The sequence below is a fragment of the Uloborus diversus genome, chromosome 10, assembly GCF_026930045.1.
Source record: "Uloborus diversus isolate 005 chromosome 10, Udiv.v.3.1, whole genome shotgun sequence".
Classification (NCBI taxonomy): domain Eukaryota; kingdom Metazoa; phylum Arthropoda; class Arachnida; order Araneae; family Uloboridae; genus Uloborus; species Uloborus diversus.
Window position 1 is genome coordinate 92,022,036 of NC_072740.1, and position 20,007 is coordinate 92,042,042.

The 20,007-nt window shown below is 33.6% G+C and overlaps 1 protein-coding gene across 2 annotated transcripts in view; it reads right to left on the bottom strand.

The window, feature by feature from the left end:
* Positions 1–698: 698 nt before the first annotated feature.
* LOC129231275 (myc box-dependent-interacting protein 1-like) overlaps positions 699–20,007 on the bottom strand; it is a 107,688-nt gene continuing 88,379 nt past the window's right edge. For both annotated transcript variants that reach the window (XM_054865557.1, XM_054865558.1), the window contains exons 8-13: positions 15,765–15,941; positions 14,419–14,531; positions 6,698–6,816; positions 6,400–6,513; positions 3,942–4,043; positions 699–2,267 (exon numbers count right to left, since the gene is read on the bottom strand). In XM_054865557.1, coding sequence (XP_054721532.1) covers positions 2,187–2,267; positions 3,942–4,043; positions 6,400–6,513; positions 6,698–6,816; positions 14,419–14,531; positions 15,765–15,941 — 706 coding nt within the window. In that variant the 3' untranslated portion in view covers positions 699–2,186. The remainder of the gene's footprint in view (positions 2,268–3,941; positions 4,044–6,399; positions 6,514–6,697; positions 6,817–14,418; positions 14,532–15,764; positions 15,942–20,007) is intronic.

Below are 20,007 nucleotides of genomic sequence, written 5' to 3' on the forward strand. Positions count from 1 at the left end.
AAATTTTATTGCTACTGCCATTGAAAAAGTTTTGGAAAAAAGTTGCACCTTAACTTTTGAAGGCCACTTAATTTGTAAGTTTGTTGTCAACAATATTCAATTTTAAAAAAGTTTCTCTCTCGTGAATATGACAACACAAAGAAAACATTTTTAAGTATCAGATGTTGTTTTTCAAAACACATGGTTAACAAACTTCTATAAAACTTTTATATATTATTTAAAAAAAAACAAAGAAAACAAGTGGTATTTCCTTGCAGCAGAAGTTTATTGTATCTGCTGAAAGCAGTCAGAAAAGAAAATACTGAGATATTATCGGTTTTTTTTTTTTTTTTTTTTTTTTTTTTTGTGGTTAGGATGGAATGAGATATATTTGCCCTTTATTCTAGGAATTTTTAACTTTGTCCTTGAGTTTTTATATATTTGAACATAATAGCCCATGATGTATCTTAACATCTTATGTGGGAAATCTGATGTATCTTAATTATCTTATTTCGCTTATGTGGGACTTAAACATTACACCCGTAGCACGTACAAATCATTATTTTTTAAGTGAAATAATTGGTAGTGTGTACTTGATATATAATCGCTCCTTATATTAATATCTGTAAAAATTAAAAGCCAATGCTTGAAATTTCTAGAATAAAGTTCAAAAATTTGCTTAAAAATGTCACACCTGTTAAATTGATTGAACACAGCAATTTCTGTGAGAAATAGCATATTTTATTGAACAGAAGTTGTCACAAATATATTGTTTGAAAGATGTACACAAAAGTAATCAACTATGTATGTGTTTCAAAACTTGATTTTATTGTCGTATTACACTGTTTTAGATATCAATCAATTTATTTTTTCTAACAAATAATATAAGTGAACCATCACAATAATAAATTTACATAATGTTTCATTTTATTTCATTTTGTTGCTTAAAAAACGTAAATTTTAATTAATAAACATTTTAAACACTATTATATGTGTATAGAAAAATACTTTTTAAATTAGGTACATAACGCGATATGAGAAGGTTTCTCCTAATATAAAATCTATTGGTCTTAACAAACAGCTGTCTTGAGGCACAAAATAGACCCTTTCTGGATCAAATCAATCAAAAAACGCCTTTTAGATTAGGATTGGTAATATGGTAATAAAATAGATTTGATTTCATAAAAAACTGCTAGTTTTGCTACAGTCAGTATACCAGATATAAATTTATAACTTCGCTAAGAAACGTTTCATAACGTTCGTATACGTTAATTTTGCAACGTTAATGATACGTTTATTTTGCAACGTGCACTTTACATTCGGTGAGTTAATCACATTGGCATAAAAGAATTTTAAAATCGCTTGACTTGGGTAAATATCAGGCAACAAAGCGTAGTCCCTTCAGTAACTGCATAACTAAAGACTAAAACTATGTTGAATTTACAGCTTTCTAATAAGTCACTACACTGCATGTTTTTCAAGAAATGTCTTGAAAAACTGAGATCAAAGTAACTGTATTATCATAATGCTTCGTTTAGCACAAGCAAGCTAAAGAAACATTTATGCTTACTATATGCTACATTGATTTGTTTTATTGAAAATCTACAATAACTCTATTTGGGTAAGAGCGTGATTAATTTTGAAGTTACTGACGGGAAAATTTTAAGTTACCAAAAGTATTTAAGCTTTAAAAGCTTTAACAACATGAATAATATTACAATTCTCAGACAAATAGAATTTTACTTCATAACAAAAATAATACATGTAAAACCATGCGTCACAGGGATTTTTTAACAGAAAAAAAAAGAGCGTCATATAAAGGCAAAACACAAAGTAAGACTGCTTTATAAGGAACAATGTAAAGACAAATTTTGACTACAACATAATGACAAACAAGTGAAAAGAGTTGTTTCGACAAAAGCACAATAATTTAAATACATATTTAATAATTTACACTTAGTATAAACCAGTAGTGGTGTTATGCGATTCTTACTGACTGCTAGGCACCCATTTTTTCCTCGATGGAATAAAAACTAAATTACACTCAAAAACAATAAGTGTGTCGGATGACATTTTGATTGCAAAGTAACTTCATCAAAACATTAATGTTATTCGATGCTTCTAACAACCTGTTTTGTCCGTGAAATAGGATAAAAGTAGTTGAAGTTTTTGAGGATGATTTTCAATGCGTTCCAATGACGTTATCCTTAAATGGGTCTGGTGAAATTGGCAGGGAACAAGCCTTTCTCTCCAGTCGCTTCCTTCACTCCCATCAGCCAACCTTCCTCCTGCAAGCAAAAATTAACATTATTAACATTAACTATTACACTTATTAAGAATTTTGCGAAGTTGAACACGTTAGCTGCAGCGCCAGAGCCCGGTGATTGACACTGAACTTTCCTCTTCGTTTAATTTTGAAAGAAATATTTTTTGAACCCCCATCCCTTCCCAATTAATTAATTAATTCATTGTTTCATTTTCTTTTTACTTCACTGTAAACAAATTCCGAAACGTTACTGAGTATTTCCGTGTAACGTTTCGGGATTCCAATGGTTTTTATCCACTTCCTGGAAATATCAAGTATCACTGTCAAACGGTTTCCTGAATTGCTACAAGTTGTCCGATTGCAGACTTCTCTCTGTTGTAAAAAATACTTTTAACTCCCAGTTTAAAGATTAATTGAGAGTATTTATAAGGTGTATCGGTTTCACATCGATTACCGCTCGTCCATGCTGATAAAACTCCCAAAGGGAGTGAATTAAGTGTGGACTAGGTAGCGTTGCAAGAATTGCAATCAAGTGAGATGCCTGATACGTACTTGCCATTTGGCTTAGCTTTGGCCATGTCTGCAGTACTGCGTTCGGAACTGTCTTCATAAATCAGGAAGGTGACAAGCTGTTATATTATATCAACCTAAGCTAACTCTGAAGTTTCAGCGACACGACTGACTTTAAACGGGAAGATTTCTAGATTTTTAAGGAAGGTTACTGAATTTTAGCGGAAAACGTTCCTGGCTTTTGCGGGATATGTTACTGGCAGAAATGGGGCACATCAGCGGCCTATTATTTTCCAGGAACGTTTCTGAATCGTTTTTACAGTGTTATTCCTTCATTCTTTTATTTACTAATTCAGTTGATTAAAAATATCTTTAATAATCAAAAAGAAAATATTCCATTATAATAATATTTTATCTTTCACTTTGTCCCACATTGTAAAAACGATTCAGAAACGTTCCTGGAAAATAATGGGCAGCTAATGTGCCCAATTTCTGACAGTAACATTTAGCAAAAACCAGGAACGTTTTTGCTAAAAATCAGTAACCTTCCTGAGATTATCCTTGAAGATTATGTTGATATCACAGGTTAAAACCACTCTAGAACCTTCAAGAGAAGTTCAGTAGGCTTAATGCAATTGTTTAGAATCTTCCAGAGATACTAAAAATGCTTCACAAGTATCAATGGCCAAAGCTAAGGCAGAACCGAACATCTCTCTTACCTGCAGCTCATCAGAGACTCATTCACTCGGATTAAGAACTTAGTCAACCTGGACGGGTCGTAATCGTATTAAAGACGATACACTTTGTTAATCTTTAAACTGGCAGCTAAAAATATTTTTCACACCAGCCAGGAGTCTGCATTCAAGCAACTTGTAGCAATTCATGAAATTTTTTGAAAACACAGTAAAATAACCATTCACAGTTGTTCTGTGAATGGTTGCCTACCCTATAAATGGGTCCTTATGGCATGTGTGTTCTGTGGAAGTCGGACTTCACACCAAAGTTGGAACAGTTGGGAAAATGAAGCAGCGCACCTCAAATTGCTAGCATAGCTGGCACAGGGCAACAACAACAACGCAGCTCAATGACAATCATCCACTAGTAGCTCCGAGATCGTAGAACATCAAACGTTTTTACAAATACAAGAAGATTGACGAAACGTGCTCAATTGAATAAATTCGTTTACCTGTTCTTCAGGATCGTCGTACTCCACGACTCTAATAATATCTCCAATTTCAAATGATAGTTCATCAACATCTTCTCCAGTATACTTGTATGTTGAACGAACCTAAGTATAGGAAAATTATTTTATTTTTACTTCTAACCAGTTTTAAAAAGTATAGGTAGGGGAATGAAGGGCAAAGTGAAATAGTTAAGATAAGCTACATTTTTTTCAAAATGAACTAAATTATTAAATTTATTTTGGAAATTACGGAGCACTCTAAAATACAACTTGCAGTGTCTTATTAATGTTTAAAGTTATTAACTCATTCTCTTTACCCCCGCATGCCTTGACAAATTATACTAAACATTTAAAATCAAAACATAAATAATATTAATTAAATAAATACTGTATTTAGCACCAGTAGGTGGCATTCAATATCTGAATTAATAACAAGAACTTTCTCATTTACATTAACAAAAAGTCAGTTTTGCACACCACAAAACATTACAAAATAGGTGCCACTTTTTTAAAATGACTTGCATTATTTACATACCTTGATCTTTAGAGTTAACAATTTTCTGAATGGAACCATTTGTATGTTTAAGAATATAGTTTAAATATACCAAAGAGATCGCGCTAAATAATCTTATCATTTGTCTTTGTCCCCCCCCCCCTCCCTTCATTTACCAAAATCATATCCAATGGTATAAAACTGTACTTTTAAAACTACACTCTAAAAAACTTCCGAAACGTTACTGAGTATTTCCGTGTTACGTTTCGGGATTTCAATGAATTTTATCCACTTCCTGGAAAAATCCAGTACCATTGTCAAAAAGTTTCCTGAATTGCTACAAGTAGCACGAATGTAGAATTTTGAACGGTTTTGAAAAATATTTTTAGCTCCCAGTTTAAAGATTAACTGAGCGTATTTATAAAGTGTATTTATAAAGTAATCGGCTTTACCTCGATTGCGGCCCGTCCTGACTGATTAAGCTCCCATAGGGCGCGAATAAGTCCATGGACTACGCAGCTTTGCAAGAATTGCAGACGAATAAAATTTGTGTAATTACTTACAATTCTGGTTTAGCTTTGGCCATATTTGCAATTTTGCTTTTGAAACTTCCTTGAAAAATCAGGAAGGTGCCAGTCTGTTATATATGATTCCTTCCTATGTTTACTCTATTTTTCCAGAGACGCAACCGGCTTTTCAAGGAAGATTTCTGATTTTTTCAGGAGCCTTCCAGGATAACTTCAGGAAGGTTACTGAATTTTAGCGGAAAAAGTTCCTGTTTTTTGCAAGACATGTTACTGGCAGAAATTGGGCACATCAGCTGTCCATTCTTTTCCAGGAACGTTTTTGAATCATTTTAACAGTGTATTAAGCAAACATGAATTGGAACATTATACCAGAGAATCTTTACTCTATTGCTTAAAAAAGCTTGAAACCAATAAAGATGCTGTTTACGTCGAAATCTGCTCAAAATTAGTAAAAATAAAGAAAAAATATAGAATGAAACTAGCTTTCCAAATACGTAACTAAGTGCGAATCATAGCATTCGAGAAAGAGAATATGTTATCACGCGTGAGTGTCGAGTTGACTAAATTATTTGTGTACTAAATGCGTGTATTAAAGAAATATTTTTAGTGTAAAAACATTTTTCATTAAGGATAAGAATCTGAGAAACTGTCACACCTACACTGTAAAGACAATTCAGAAACGTTCCTGGAAAATAATGGGCAGCTAATGTGCCCAATTTGTGCCAATAACATATCTTGCAAAAAACAGGAACGCTTTCCTCTAAAATCCAGTAACCTTACTAACATTATCTTAGAATGTTTCTGGAGAATTCAGAAATATCCCCGGTAAGTGTCAGTTAAATCGATAGAACCTTCTGAAAGAACTTGGGTTTAAAGTAAGAGCTTGCATTTCTCCTGATTCACCAGTAAAGCTCCAAAGGCATTGTTGCAAACCATGGCCAAAGCTATGACAGCATTGCAGGTAATCGCCAAGTTCTGACTTGCCTGCAGTTCTTGCAAAGCTACGGAACCCAGATACTTACTTGCTCTCATTGAAAGCTTAGTCAATTTGGACGGGCTCTATTCGAACAGAAGCCGCTTCACTATGAATTGTATTTATACACGCTCAGTTAATCGTTAAACTGGTGGTAAAACCTGTTTTCACAACAGTGATAATTCTTCATTCTCTCATCTTGTAGTGGTCACGGAAAATTTTTGACAAAAATACTTGATTTTCACAGGAAATCGATGAAAATGGTTGAAATCTTGAAACGTTCCACGTAAATTGTCTGTGATGTTACGAAATTTCTTTACAGTGTAGCATAATGAGGTGATTCATGCCATCACAGATTCTCTCCGAAAATTTACCAGTTGTCACTTATCCTATTGAAAGTAAAAAATCCAGATTTTTTTGTTTCATTTTAAATTTCAGTAAATAGGTTAAAAATTAGAAAATGTGTACCCTATATAAAACACCGGCAGGCAAATCTGTAGTAGTAGCACCAACAGGAATATCATAAAGTTCATCTAGTTTCTGTAAATCTTTAGAATCACCCATCTGGTTACTGTCAGTAACCTGAAAATAAAAGGAAGTTGGTAATACTCAGTGAAAAAATATCCCTGCAAATTAACGCGGATCAATGCCGATTATTCTTTACGATCATCCTTTTCTATTACTGGCCGGATGAAGATACATAATGTATTACTTCAGTAAATTTAATTTAATTTACCCAAACATCTCTAAGGAAAGAGTAACTCACGTCTATTGGTTCATAATCTTTCTCCAACTTTGATGGCATTCTTAATTGGTCCATGGAGGATTCCATATTTGCAGTGTTTGTTTTTGACACTGTAAGGGAAATTTCTCGCCCCATATGTTCTAGAAGAAATGAATTTTTAGGAGTACATTCAAAATAGAAATATCAAACAGAAAAACAATGTTTCAAGCAATTCAAAAATCAATAACAATAAATAAAAAATTGAGAGTTATTCCAGAAGTGCCCATCCCCCCAAGATCGAGGACCCCAAGTCACGTGATAGAGTTTAAAGCAAAGCATTGCGCGTGTGTGTGTAGAATAAATCAGGTTTCTTTCGCTAGTTTCACTCAAAACGTGTCAACCATTCGTTGATGTTGAGCCACGTCACTTGAACTGTTTGTCCAAGCTTTTTCTTAGCCAATGATTGGACTTGTTTCCTCCATTTTAATATCTGTTCTAAGGAGCCATCCCCCCAAAAGTGAAAAATGCCTCTCAAAACACTCCCCATCCCACCCCTAGAAATTTCAGTGGCGCAATCTGCGCCAAGACCCCTTAGGCGAGCATCCCTGGTTACTCCACGTTATTTCTACACGTACGTGTGTATGTTCTTCACACTTTGTAGTATTTCTCAAGAACATTAGAACCAACAGCGGTGATGTAGGCCCACAAACCTGTGAATTACAGGGTCCGCAAAGAATACTCAAAATTAAGCTCCTTTTCATATAAAAAGATATTTTTTATTGACCCCTTAAGCTGATAACACTGCCACTGATTATGACTTTTTTTATACAAATAAGGCAAATGAGGGTTCATTTAATTTCAGGAGGCAGAGCTGACAGCCCTTGAAAAAAATTTTCCCCGTTCCTATGTTTTGGGGCATTTTAAAAGTCAGTCGTTCGACTTCTGATTTGGTTCTAAATTTCGAAATGTTGATAGATGGTGCTTTCATCTATAATGAGCTGTCTGACCTAATTCGGATTTCCACCTAAAATGGTGCGCGTTAAAACGAACCGGTCTCTCAGTCTTAAATCGACTAGCAATTGCTACTAGGGCTAGGTGATCCGATTGGTATTAGTAACAAGTATCAGAGTTTGCTGATTTTAGGCAGGACACACCCAAGTCACATGCCCTGAAAGTTTATGCATATTCTGCAGTCTGCTATAATTTTTCTGCAGGCTCATATTATGCCATACCCATACACGAACAAAAAGTAATGCAGAGAATGGCGTGAGGCGTAGGAAGACTCAAAGGTTTTACGGTTTTCCAAGAGGTGTCTACTTTTTTCTATCTCTAAAGGTCAGTTGGAAGGGATTTTACTAAGTATTTCTAAACCTGGTGATAAAACCTGAAGAATTTAAAATTTGTTGCACCTTCAGCTGGAGGGAAGGAAGCAATATCTGGTTTTATTATCATTGTTGTTCTCTAGAAAGATGTTAATTTCTGCTCGTTTATTGTACATATTTATTGGAGCCCCGTGCACTGTCAGAAAAAGTTTCCCTGTTTCTGTTCTGAGTTAAAAGGGAGTGCGAAAACACTTCTGGAATGTATCTCAGCTCCTTTTTTTTTTTTCTGCTACATGTGAGATAACTTTATTTTGCTTTTACTTTTTCTGAGTTTATGTTTCATTTGCCTTGTCAATTGCTGGTAACGAACTTCTTTCCAAATGAAAAATAGCAAACATCGCCAATAGTCCCAAGAATTTACAGTTGCATTTGTGAATCCTAATAATGGTTGCATGCCATTCCATCATCCTCTGTTCCATTTGGCAAAAGTTAAAAACAAGAGCAGCTACAATTTTGACTTTTTTATTCGTTACTCATTTTATTTCCCTCCACCCGCTACCTGGTTTCAACAAATCACACTATTCCAATGACAAGTTGTATTTTTTGGCATAAAGAAGAAAGGGACCCACGCTTTTCGTGAAATTCTAAGAAAGAAAAAAAAAGGGGAGAGGAAATGCCCGTCTTTCCAGTCTTCACTAACCTTGAAAATAAATGTATGCGCAGTTATTGAAGCTACAACGAGAATATGAAAAAAAAAAAAAAAAAACACCTTCTTGGAGGTACAGTCATAGAAAAAAAAAACGAAACACTTTTAATTATTCGGCCATTATTCATGCTAGAAAGGAAAGAAAGGTGTCATCCGACTTGGTTTAAAGTCTTCTTTAAAACTACATAGGTAAAATTTTGATAAGGGACCATATACAAAGCAAAACGAGCACCAACTCTTGATTTTCAAATGGGAACCCCTATTTTTTGCTACATAATTATGTTTAGACCGCAAAATACAGCCAGGGTACGAAATTTCACTGCATTCCGTGCAGTAGAACAGGAGTTATTAACGAAAAACGTTTTAGGGACTGTCACCACATTGAAAACGCTTCTTTCAAGGTCACGGCTTATCAAGTAACGGAATGTAAACAAAGAAAAGATCGAGATTATCCAGCTCAGTTCATGATTTTTTGAAATTCTCTCTTTTTTCCGTAATTCGATACTTTTTGGGCCGATAATGTTGCGCCAAAAAACGATTTACGGTCAAAAACATTTTTTTTTGAAAAAAAGTTAAAATATTTACAGATTTTTGTCTATCAGGATTAACCTAAGAATGACGGACTGGGTTTGACTGGTTCATCGTATAGATCGTTGTTTAGTAAATCGAATAAGGACAAATTAAAATTAATGGAACTTTTTGCCTTTTCTAATATGAACCTATTGTATTGCTTATATAATCATTCAACAAATTAGCCTCACAAAAATGTAAATATCCAATCTTATACCAAGAATCATGATGTGAATATGTTTGATAAATGTATTGCACCTATGTTACAGGTTTATTTTGGAATGAATAGAAAGTCTTTTGATGTAAAATGGAATTGCGCGTTTTTAATTTCGCAGAACATCGGCAGAAATTTAGGCCATCGCACACAAAAATATAAAAAATATACCGCACAACGTGGGAAGACGCAGCATTAAATAGATTGGAGACACGAGCGAAGCAAGGTTTATTTATTCCGTGAAAATTTGCTCCATATACATAAAATGAACGAAGTATCAATCTGAAAAATAAAACAGAAACAGGAGAATATAAATACCCGTTATTGAGCAAACTGTTCATACTCGAACTTTATTTGGTAAAAAATTGGTTATATGAATTAACACAGTGGACAAACACGGTAATTGTTCTAGCGGCTTTTTTGTAATAAAAAAAAAGAGAGAATTTGTTTCAAATCCAAATTTGATGCGGAAGATCATAATGCGTGGTAATATTAAAAAATCATAACACAATTGGCGGTTTTAGCTAAACATGTAATGGCTCTTAAAAGCAATTTAGGAAAGTAATTTTCCAATGCTATTTCTAGCAACGAGATTCGAGGTGGTCCAACTCGTAATTTAAAAAGACAAAAGTTACTTTAGCTTAAACCAAGGTGAATCGAAATCAGACTTCTTGTCATTTCTCTGATTTTGTAACTTAGCACCATGCAAACAAAGCTTAGTATTATTTAATCTTGTTTCGCGGACTATATACTTGCAAATGAACATTTCCTATAGTGTGAGGCTATAGGCAGACGCAATTAGAGCAATATTACACAAAGCATAACTGAACAGATAAGTTTAATCTATCCAGAGACTACACTTTCGTCCTTGCTACGGATTTCGCAGACTGGAATCGAAACTAAGCGTAAGGGATGCAGAAGTCACCTCATTGAAGCTGAGAGTGCGAATAAACTGGTAGATAAAGTAAATTTATCTGCTGTATGTTTACGACATCTCACTGGTGAGATAAATTTTCTTCATCCACCAGTTTTTAGGCACTCTTGGCTTCAATGACATGACACCTGCTTCATTGTTCGGTTAAACCAGATGTTCCGTGCAGGGCTGTTGTGCTCATTATTAGGACGCACTGCAGTCATCGAATGGGAAAACCAAACCGCAGTGGAGACGCGGGCCGCATTCAGCCCTCGCAGTTGGTCCATGTGGCCCGTTTTTGCTTAAAGAATAGGACCAGAAAGTTAAAATAGAGTGTCAGTGTCCTAAAGGTGGGGACGAATATTCAGATATTGGATTCTGAAAAACATGCATTTAATAAGATAGGCATCTAGTAGTTGAAAACAATAATTTTTTACAACTCTATTTTTTTTGTCGATATTTTTTCCACGTTATTAAAAAAAAAAAAAAAAAAAGAAGAATTGAAATTTTATCTTTGTCTTGCGAGAATAGTTTTAATGTGAAATGCACGGACAATGACCGAGAAAATAAAGAGAAAAAAAAGGTATTTAAATTATAATTAAGAATAGACAAAAACTCAACTTAATCTAACACGCAAATTAATGTTTTGTTAAATTTTTGACGAAGTCAAAAAAAAAAAAAAAGTTCACAATTAGCTACAACTACTACTTTCGTGCAGAATGAGGCTCAAAGCACGCGGCCCTCTACTGCTGCTAAAATTTCCTCTCCTACCACATTGAAAATTATTCAAACACTTTACAAAAAATAATAATAATAATTCCTAAAAACCAGTAAACTTATCTAAGAGCAAATATTACCTATTGACCCATCTGGATACTGTTAAAGGCGAAACTTCACACCGTCGGCTATTTTTCGAGTGCTTTTTCCCGATTTAGACAAGGCAATAATTCTTCCTTTTAGCAAATTATTACCAGGAAGAGCCGTTAATTCTACACTGTCTATTGCAAAAAAAAAAAAAAAAAAAAAAAAAAAAAAAAAAACAGAAGTATTTTACGTGTAGCTTTTAATTAAAAGAGTTCTATAAACTATTCTTTTATCAAACAATGAAGTAGTGTTTCGCATTATTTACACATTGACGTTTGAATGATATCCACAAAAAACTGACAGTTGCAATATTGTGTTGTTTTTCTGCAGAGACAGCGAATAAATTTATGCATTTAAAAAATTCATAGACGTAACTCTAATGTAAAAAAACCACGTTATAATTGGTTTGCTTATTTTGTTGAACATTTTTTTTTCTTTTTTTACGAAGAAACTAACTTTCATAATTTCTGTTTTAAAATAGTATACGGTCCCCTAAAGTGAGAAAAAATGAAGTTTTAAGCATAGTGCAAAAACTACTGAATATTTTGAGCTCAAATTTTGGATTCCCGCATAAAAGCTCTTCTAGATTGTTTTTCTAGTAAAATTTAATATGGTTTCAGATCATATTTTTTTCAAAAAATATTTAAATAATTCATAAAAAAAACTAAAATTACATTTTAGGTGTTGTAAAGGGCGTTTTTATTATTGGGTCGATTCATATTTTGATATAAAAAAACAATCTTTGCCTTGCCTAATCTAGTTTTTGTGTTATGAGTAAAAATATCAAAATACGTTTTAACATTACGAAAGGAATTTTTCAGAACTCAATTCTGAAGTAACGGATGGTTCAAATTAAACAAAATTTTGTATACAGAGTTAAAAATGAATGCTGATCACAAATATGTGCTAAAAAAAGGGGGTTCTCATCGAAAAAATTGAAGTTGATGCTCGTTTTAATATGAAGACGACCCCTTAACAATGATTTTTTAACATAATTATGTAGAACTTTTTATTCCTGAAACAATGACACCTCACACGTGTCTCTAGTGTCAATAGTCTTTGAATACGATCGAGTGTTTCGTTTTTTTTTTCTATGACTGTACCTTTACGTCTTTTGGTTTAGCTAGCTATGCTTTTACCCGCAAGAAAATAGCTGTGGTAATATGTACGGAAAACTAAAAAAAAAAAAAAACCCGTCGAAAACCCGAGATGGCGTGGTGACGCCCCCGCAGGGTTGCCAGACGAAGAAGAACAATTGAAGCCAAGTTGTTTCGAAAGAAAGCCAAATTGTGATGAAGAAAAGCCAAATCATTCAAAAAGCAAGCCTATATATATATATATATATATATATATATATATATATATATATATATATATATATATATATATATATATAAAGTTCAAAGGAGCCCCAAGGAATTCAATTTCAGTTACTAGCCTTCAATAAATCCTTTCAAAAAATGATGAATTTCAATTTGTGTAATATATGAGTAAAAAAAAAAAAGACTATAATACCATTCCTTAATTTTTATTTTTTTTACTAAAATACATCACAAAGAAGAATTTCATCAGCTTCTTTTTTCAGCTCAACTGGGCAAATTAAAGCATGGGGGCCAGTGGAGGGCTGGCCTATCAATTTGAATTTTTCCACGAAAGGAGAGAGTATGTACTTATTGTAAATAAACCAAAAAACAGCAAAAACCACGCCCACACGTAAATACATTGATTCCCCAAAGTCAGGGGGACAGTTGATCCCCCCTCATCCTTCTAAATGACGGGCCAGGGGGAGGGGGTGTCATTGCGCTCGGAAATTTTTCAGAGTGAGTTGTTTTTAAAAGACAATATTGTAGGGATATATTGCTAATTGTAATAGCTAAAGCATGAGTGACAACGTGGAATGAAGGGAAGGGGGGGGGAGCCTATTTGGTACTGACTGATTGAAATTTTAAGCAGTGTGGTGCTTTAAAGGCCTTTATTCTTATTCGGAAGGTGCGCCACCGCTTTTGAGGGGTGGACAATCCAATCTAAAGTAATTGCATATTAAGATCAAAGATCAGCATTCTGCGATAGAGAACAGCTATAGGCCTTCTGGAACAATAAATACTCCAGTGACCGCAAGTCATCGCCTATTACCATCCTGAAAACAAAAATATTCGTTATCACGAAGTTGAAGTAGGGTTAAAAAAGAGCAAATAAAATTTTCAAAAAAGGTATGAAGAAAAAAACAAATCCTAGTCTAAAAAACTTCAATTTTTGTCAAAAGGTTGTTCAAAATAATTCGAAAGAAAAATAAAGTCAAGAAGCCAGACGATTTTTTTAAGCCAGACCGAAATTGGCTTTTTTCAAAAAAAAAAAAAAAAAACAAATTTTTTGAATTTGGCTTAAACCCCGGCGTAGTGTCGACCCGTTTCTGGCAACCCCGTCGACGCAACTTCCCTCACCTCCCACCCACCCAGGAACAGAGAACTTTTAATATTGGTTTCCATATTGAACTTATGTGGCAATTTTTAAAGCCTCGTGTTTTTTTTTTTTTTTTGTTTTTTTTTTTTTTTGTTTTTTTTATTGAGCAATCGCGATTGCTTATTGCTTTCATTTGACTGTTTAGATGTCCTATCATTTTATTTTCCCACCGGCGCCACCCTCTGCCAGCACCACCCGTGGGCCGACCTCACGATGCTGCTCCTCCAGTGACAACCGTCTCCAGGTTGCGTCCATATCCTACACGCATACACACACACATGCCTGCGCACAGACACAAACACACACTCCTACACACACATACACGCACTCATGCCTGCACAGACACAAACACACACTCCTACACACACACATACACACACTCATGCCTGCAGAGACACAAACACACACTCCTACACACACACATGAATACATACACACACACACGCTCGTGATTGCGAAAAACATAATTTGAATTAAAAGTGCCAAAAATTCAAATTAATATTATTTTTATTTATTTATTTATTTATTTATTTATTATTATTATTATTTTTTTTTTTTTTTTTTGCAAACCTTTTATTGCCATTTTTCAACACTTTCTTCACGCTATTTTATCAGACCACTAACATTTTCCCAGAAAACAAAAATGTTATGAACAAAATGTGCAATCAAAAGTCCTCATTCACATCTCCTCAAAAGTTCCTTTCTCATACCTACCAGATCTCGGCAATGTATTTGAAATAATTTCTCCATTAGACATGGCCTGTCCAGCCATTCGAGCTTGACCTTTCTTAAATTCGATTTCTTCGTAATGTCTCGTGTCTCCATCGCTACAAGAGATTAAACATAATAAAAATCAAATGAAGAACTTTCTAATCACATAAAAGTTAACTTTAAGCAGTAAATAAGTTATATTCTGAGCTATATTATGTAGTATTTTTGTGGAGCATATCTCAAAACTTTATGCCTTTTTACTGTTATCAAAAGATATCTTTTCCTGCTGTAAATATATTTAAACTATATTGAAGGCAATTTATCTTAAGTGATAAAAAAAAATCTCACTGTTTCTACTAGAGCTGAGAACAAACTGGAAATATCTGAAGAAAATAAAAGAGTTAAAAAAATACTAAATTTAGAGTCATAAATATTTTTGTTTTTACATTTAGCGATGAAAAAAAAAAAAAAGAAAGATATATAACATTTATAATACCAAAATAAGGCACGCGATGAAATGTCATAAAAACTATTGTTCACGTTCACGCGATATTATTCAGCAGTTTTCTTATAAGTTTGTTCTTTTGTGATAAGATTACTGCATACTTTTGTGAAAAGATTGTGATAAGATTACTTACAAATTCTGAAATTTGAAATTTATCAATATTCTGCCTAAATAATAATTTTGCTTTAACAAAGGAGCAAACTAGCGGCCAGTTTCACTGCTTTTCTTTTTGGATTAGCTGCTGATAATAACCAAATGCACACTAGCATTTATAATATTTTCATTTCCTTATGTAATAACCTTATTGATTAGTTGACTTTTTTTTACAAGAAACAGTTTCAACAACAATGCTTCTTTGAACCTCCAGCTGTATAGCGAAAAAATAATTTAAATAATAAGGATTTCGTTAGATTTTAGTGTGAATTTTTGTTTTATTTTCGGAAAACAGACAGAATCAAAAATAACATTGAATTTTCCTCTTTTAATCAAAACAGAAAAACTTATCCTATTTAAATGACAATTAGCTGATTTTTAATTTGCACTACATAAGGTGACATAAGTCTGAATAATTTTTCACTTGTTTAGAAAATAAAAGCGGCCATAGTACTTACTTTTAAGCAATAGATGAACAGAATTTCAAATTAATTAAAAACTGAATTTACTTACCTCATTGAAAATTCCTTTTTGGTCGTAAACAATATCATACTTTTCATTAAAAAAAAATTATATCTGACCATACTTGTTGCTGTTGAATTTCCCGCCCTGCTTCATTTGACTTTACTATAAATGACTTACTTTCAATCTGGTTGATGAAAAATAATCTCCGTTTCATTAGTGTGCATACCTTTTCAAAATGAGTGGTGATCCAGGTTTTCTTGTTCGGTATTTTCCCTTCTGGTTCTCCAAAGAAAGATTCTCAACCAATTCCGTCAGTTGGTTGAAAATTTTAGCATTTTCACTATGAAATTGGTTTTCAGAAGTGAACATTGTCTGCAGGTTCGTGACCAGGAATGATATCCGGCTGGAAAAGTTAAATGTAAAATACTTATAAAAATTAATCGTAGTATTTTGGGATGCAAATAATTTTTTTAATAATAATTTTGTTGTATTTACTTCTGTTTTCGTGAAGGAGTCCTCCACGAGGACCAAAAAGTCCTCTTTCATTTTCAAAGTCTTTTATTACACAGGGGGGGGGCTCACAGGCGGAAGGGGAGTATGGCGCAAGTTGTGCCATCAAAATTTGGGGGGGGGGGGTAAATTTTTTAAAATTTATTTATCTAAATTTATTATTAATTGATTTATTTTTAATTTTAATCATTTATTTTATTTTACTCTGTTTATATTTTATTTCATTTATTTATTTAGTTTGTGTGTGTGTGTATGTCATTAAAAGTCAGAACTTCTCTAATAAAATAATAATAATAGTAAATAATAATTAAAAATAAATAAATAAATAAAAAATATTTTTTTAAATAAATGAATTAAAAAAGAGAGCTAAAAATAAAAAAGGGAAACAGGGTGAGAAAAATTAGGGGGGTGGGGATTTGCGTCATTGAGCTTCGTTGAGGATAGACACTCCTGTTATTACATATGACGTGAAGTATTACACACTGATGTGAAAAGAAGTTTTTTTTTGTCTAGTTGTTGGCTTCCTCCACCAGATTCACCAGAAGCAACTTAGTTAAATCAACTTTCGAACGAGCGGTTATTAGGATGGAAGTGTAACCAGGTAGAAAAGTAAAGGAATCATCTGGTATCCTTCACACGGCAGTCAACTCATCAGGCACGCTGGGCACATGAGTCGCTACCATTCTCATCCCGATGAGTTGAATCAATTGAAAGAACATTGCCGCTCGCTCTACAAACGAATAAATTAGTCACGTCAACTCAGTTCTCTTTTAATAGCGTTGTGGATCAGTTGCTCGAATAAGTTTGACCTATCCCAGTGATGTGAGACAAGAAATGATTTTACTTTTCTCGAGAAGAAAAGTTGATTCAACTAAGTTGCCTCGTGTGAACACAGCGAAAAGCGACGGTCAAATAGTTGACAGGGAGCATTTCCGAAAAGTTGATTCAACTAACGCGTTGTGTGTAGAAGATCTTTCTGTTAACTTGTTGAGAAATATGGCAATATTGCGTTAAAATTTGTTTCCAATCTATTTATAGTTCGTCATCATAATATACAACTAAATTTTCGATAACTTCTTCAAAACCCTTTCTGAAAAATCACATGTTATTTTTCTTTTTATGCATCCAACATTAGTTCTTTCAAGAAATAAAACGCAAGAAGTAAGATTTCAATTCCAAATAAATTTTACTTCAATTCCATTTACATAAGAGGTGGTTAGTTGAACCAACTTTTCAAGAAAGTGGCCTGTCAACCAGTTGACTGGCGTTTTACGTTATCTTCACAGGAGGCACCTTAGTTTAATCAACTTTTCATCTAATAAGTCAAATTCAGCAGATAAAACCGAACTGTGTTGACGCGACTACTTTACTCGTGTGTAGAGCAATGTTCCAATGAGTTGAATCAGCCAAAGAGTTGATTCAGCTCATCGGGATGAGAATGGTCGCGGCACATTTGGTTGGCTTGGCTGACGAGTTTACTATCGTGTGAAGGATGCTGGTCAATTCCTTCACTTTTCTGGTTTACATATCCCGATAACCGTCCATTTAAAAGTGGATTCAACAAACCTGCCTCGTGCAAAGAAGGCCTAATATTCAAAATAGTACTGAGAACTTCAAAAAATAAATGAAGAAATGAAACAAAATAATAATAAAATAAATATGATAAAGTAATAATAATAATAATACATAAATAAATAAGAGATATGTGATTGCCAATAATAGTTTGAAACGTTTGTAATTTCCAAGATGAAATTGAATAGTGAAAAATATTTAGCAGGTAGAAACGCAATAACAAACGTGTCACAAAACTGAAAGCTTTTTCTAAAATACTATATTTCCAGAGGCGTAGGAACTTGGTGGAAGTAAGGGGAGCTGAGATACATTATGCCATAACCAAAAAATAATTTAAAGGGGGGGGCACATAAATTTTTCCCTATAAGAAATTAGCTTCTCAAAGCTTCTCTCTCTCTCTTTCCCAGCAAAATTTTCAATCATATTTAATAAATACATTGTATATGGAGATAATGAGGTGATAAAACTCTGATTTTGAAAGGGGATCGGTCAGTACTCGAAGATGAGCGCGTATAAGGGAAAATTTCGAAATTCTTGTTCTAAAAGCGAGTTTTTAAGCGATTTTTTGAATGTTGAGGGGAGACAAGGTTCGAATAAACTTCCCGGAAAAAATTTCGAAATTAATGTCTTAAAAACGGATTATATACCATATTTGTTGACGTTAGTGAAACTAGTAATATGACTCGAGGGATTGTTCTCGATCGAATTTTCAAATCGATCACAATTACCCTCTCAATATTTCGAATTTGAAGATCCAAAATCGCTATTGTAGACAATCTTCAATGATGTCAGGGGAAAAGGCTGTACTAGGGATCTACTCTGGTAATTTTTCAAAGTTGTCCTAGGGAGCGTTCTTCAATGATGATCAGAAAAGGTTCAGAGGTTCCTTCTCCTTATTTTTTTTCGAAATTGTAATCTCTAAAAAACGCGACTGCGGATGATATTTGTCAGCGTTAGGGGCAGGTCCCGACTAACAAAATGTGAGGCCCTAGGCCTGCAATAATTTCAGGGTTCCCTGAAGACTCTTTTAGCCCTGTTGGAATGCATTTTCCCAGAAGTACGCAAATTATTTTTCATGTGCATTCACAAATCCCCTTTGGGGCAGTCGAAATTGTGGCATGGTAAATTCGCTAGTGGCAGAATTAATCCCCATAGAAAGATAGGGCCCCTTAGGCCAGGCCAATTAGGCCGAGGTCTAATTGGCCTGTGAGGTAATCAGGCCCTGGTTAGGCGCCGAGCAATTTTTTGAAATTGAACTCCCAAAAAGGGAATATTATTTAATTCCTCATGTTGTTGGAGGACAAGGTATTCAGGGACTCTCTTTCGAAAATTTTCAGGGAACCGAGTCCTGAAAAAAAAAATTTAGGCGCTCTGTAATAATTTTGAAGGAAAGGGAGGACTTCGGCAGCGTAGCATTTAGAAGACTCTCTTATATTCTGAGAACTAGAAAAAGGGGAAAAGATGAAACAGGAGGGTGGAGAAACAGAACGTTGGAAATATGTTAAAATGAAGTCTTCGTTATATATTTTATTGTTCAAATAAATTTTAGTAAAAGTCTTTGAGAGAAATTATAAAACATTGTAGGAATTTTTTTAATAAATGAAAAATAATAAATGAAAAGTTACAATTTTGGCATGAAATTATATCTGTATGTGACAAAAAAATCGTAAATTAGAAAAACAAAAAATTTGAATAACTCTAACTTCGTAAAGTATTATGTTCAAAATTTTTCATTTCAATGAACTTGCATTTTTTAAAACTGATTTTTACGTAGTAACTGTTGTTATAATCATTGAAAGATTTTAGGAATAGTATAAAAGTGAAACTTTCACTGATTTTGATTTATGTGAATTTTTTTTTCCTGTAGTGTTCCTGTACCTTTAGTATTCTTTGAATGATATTTATCTTTGCAAATTTATAACTTCATGAAAAAAATCTATCCCTGACAGTTTAAAATGAAACAAAGTAACGGGCACATTTTTTTTAAAATTTTTTACAGTGGGATAGTTCTAAAAATTGCGTTTTTTATCACAGCAATGATTTTCGCCTACAAAAGTAATTTTTGAGTACGCCACCAATTTATGTTGTTTCTTTTGATAATACTTCCCATCAAAAATAAATAAAAAATTTGTTTGAATAATATCTATTTCGGGCGCTACAGTGTCTCTATCTGGCGACAGATTACTTTCGGTTTCGATAGATCATCGAACAATGACATTTTTGCGATCTGATGGTACCTTTTGATCGAAACATAGAATTTAAACCCGAAATATATGTACGTTCATGATCCCTCGAGAATTAGTTTAGGACTGTTTCTTGTTTTGTAACTACATAGACTTTTGGGAAGTTTTTAAAGATTTTTCTTTGTTCGGGGCTTAACTTTTTAT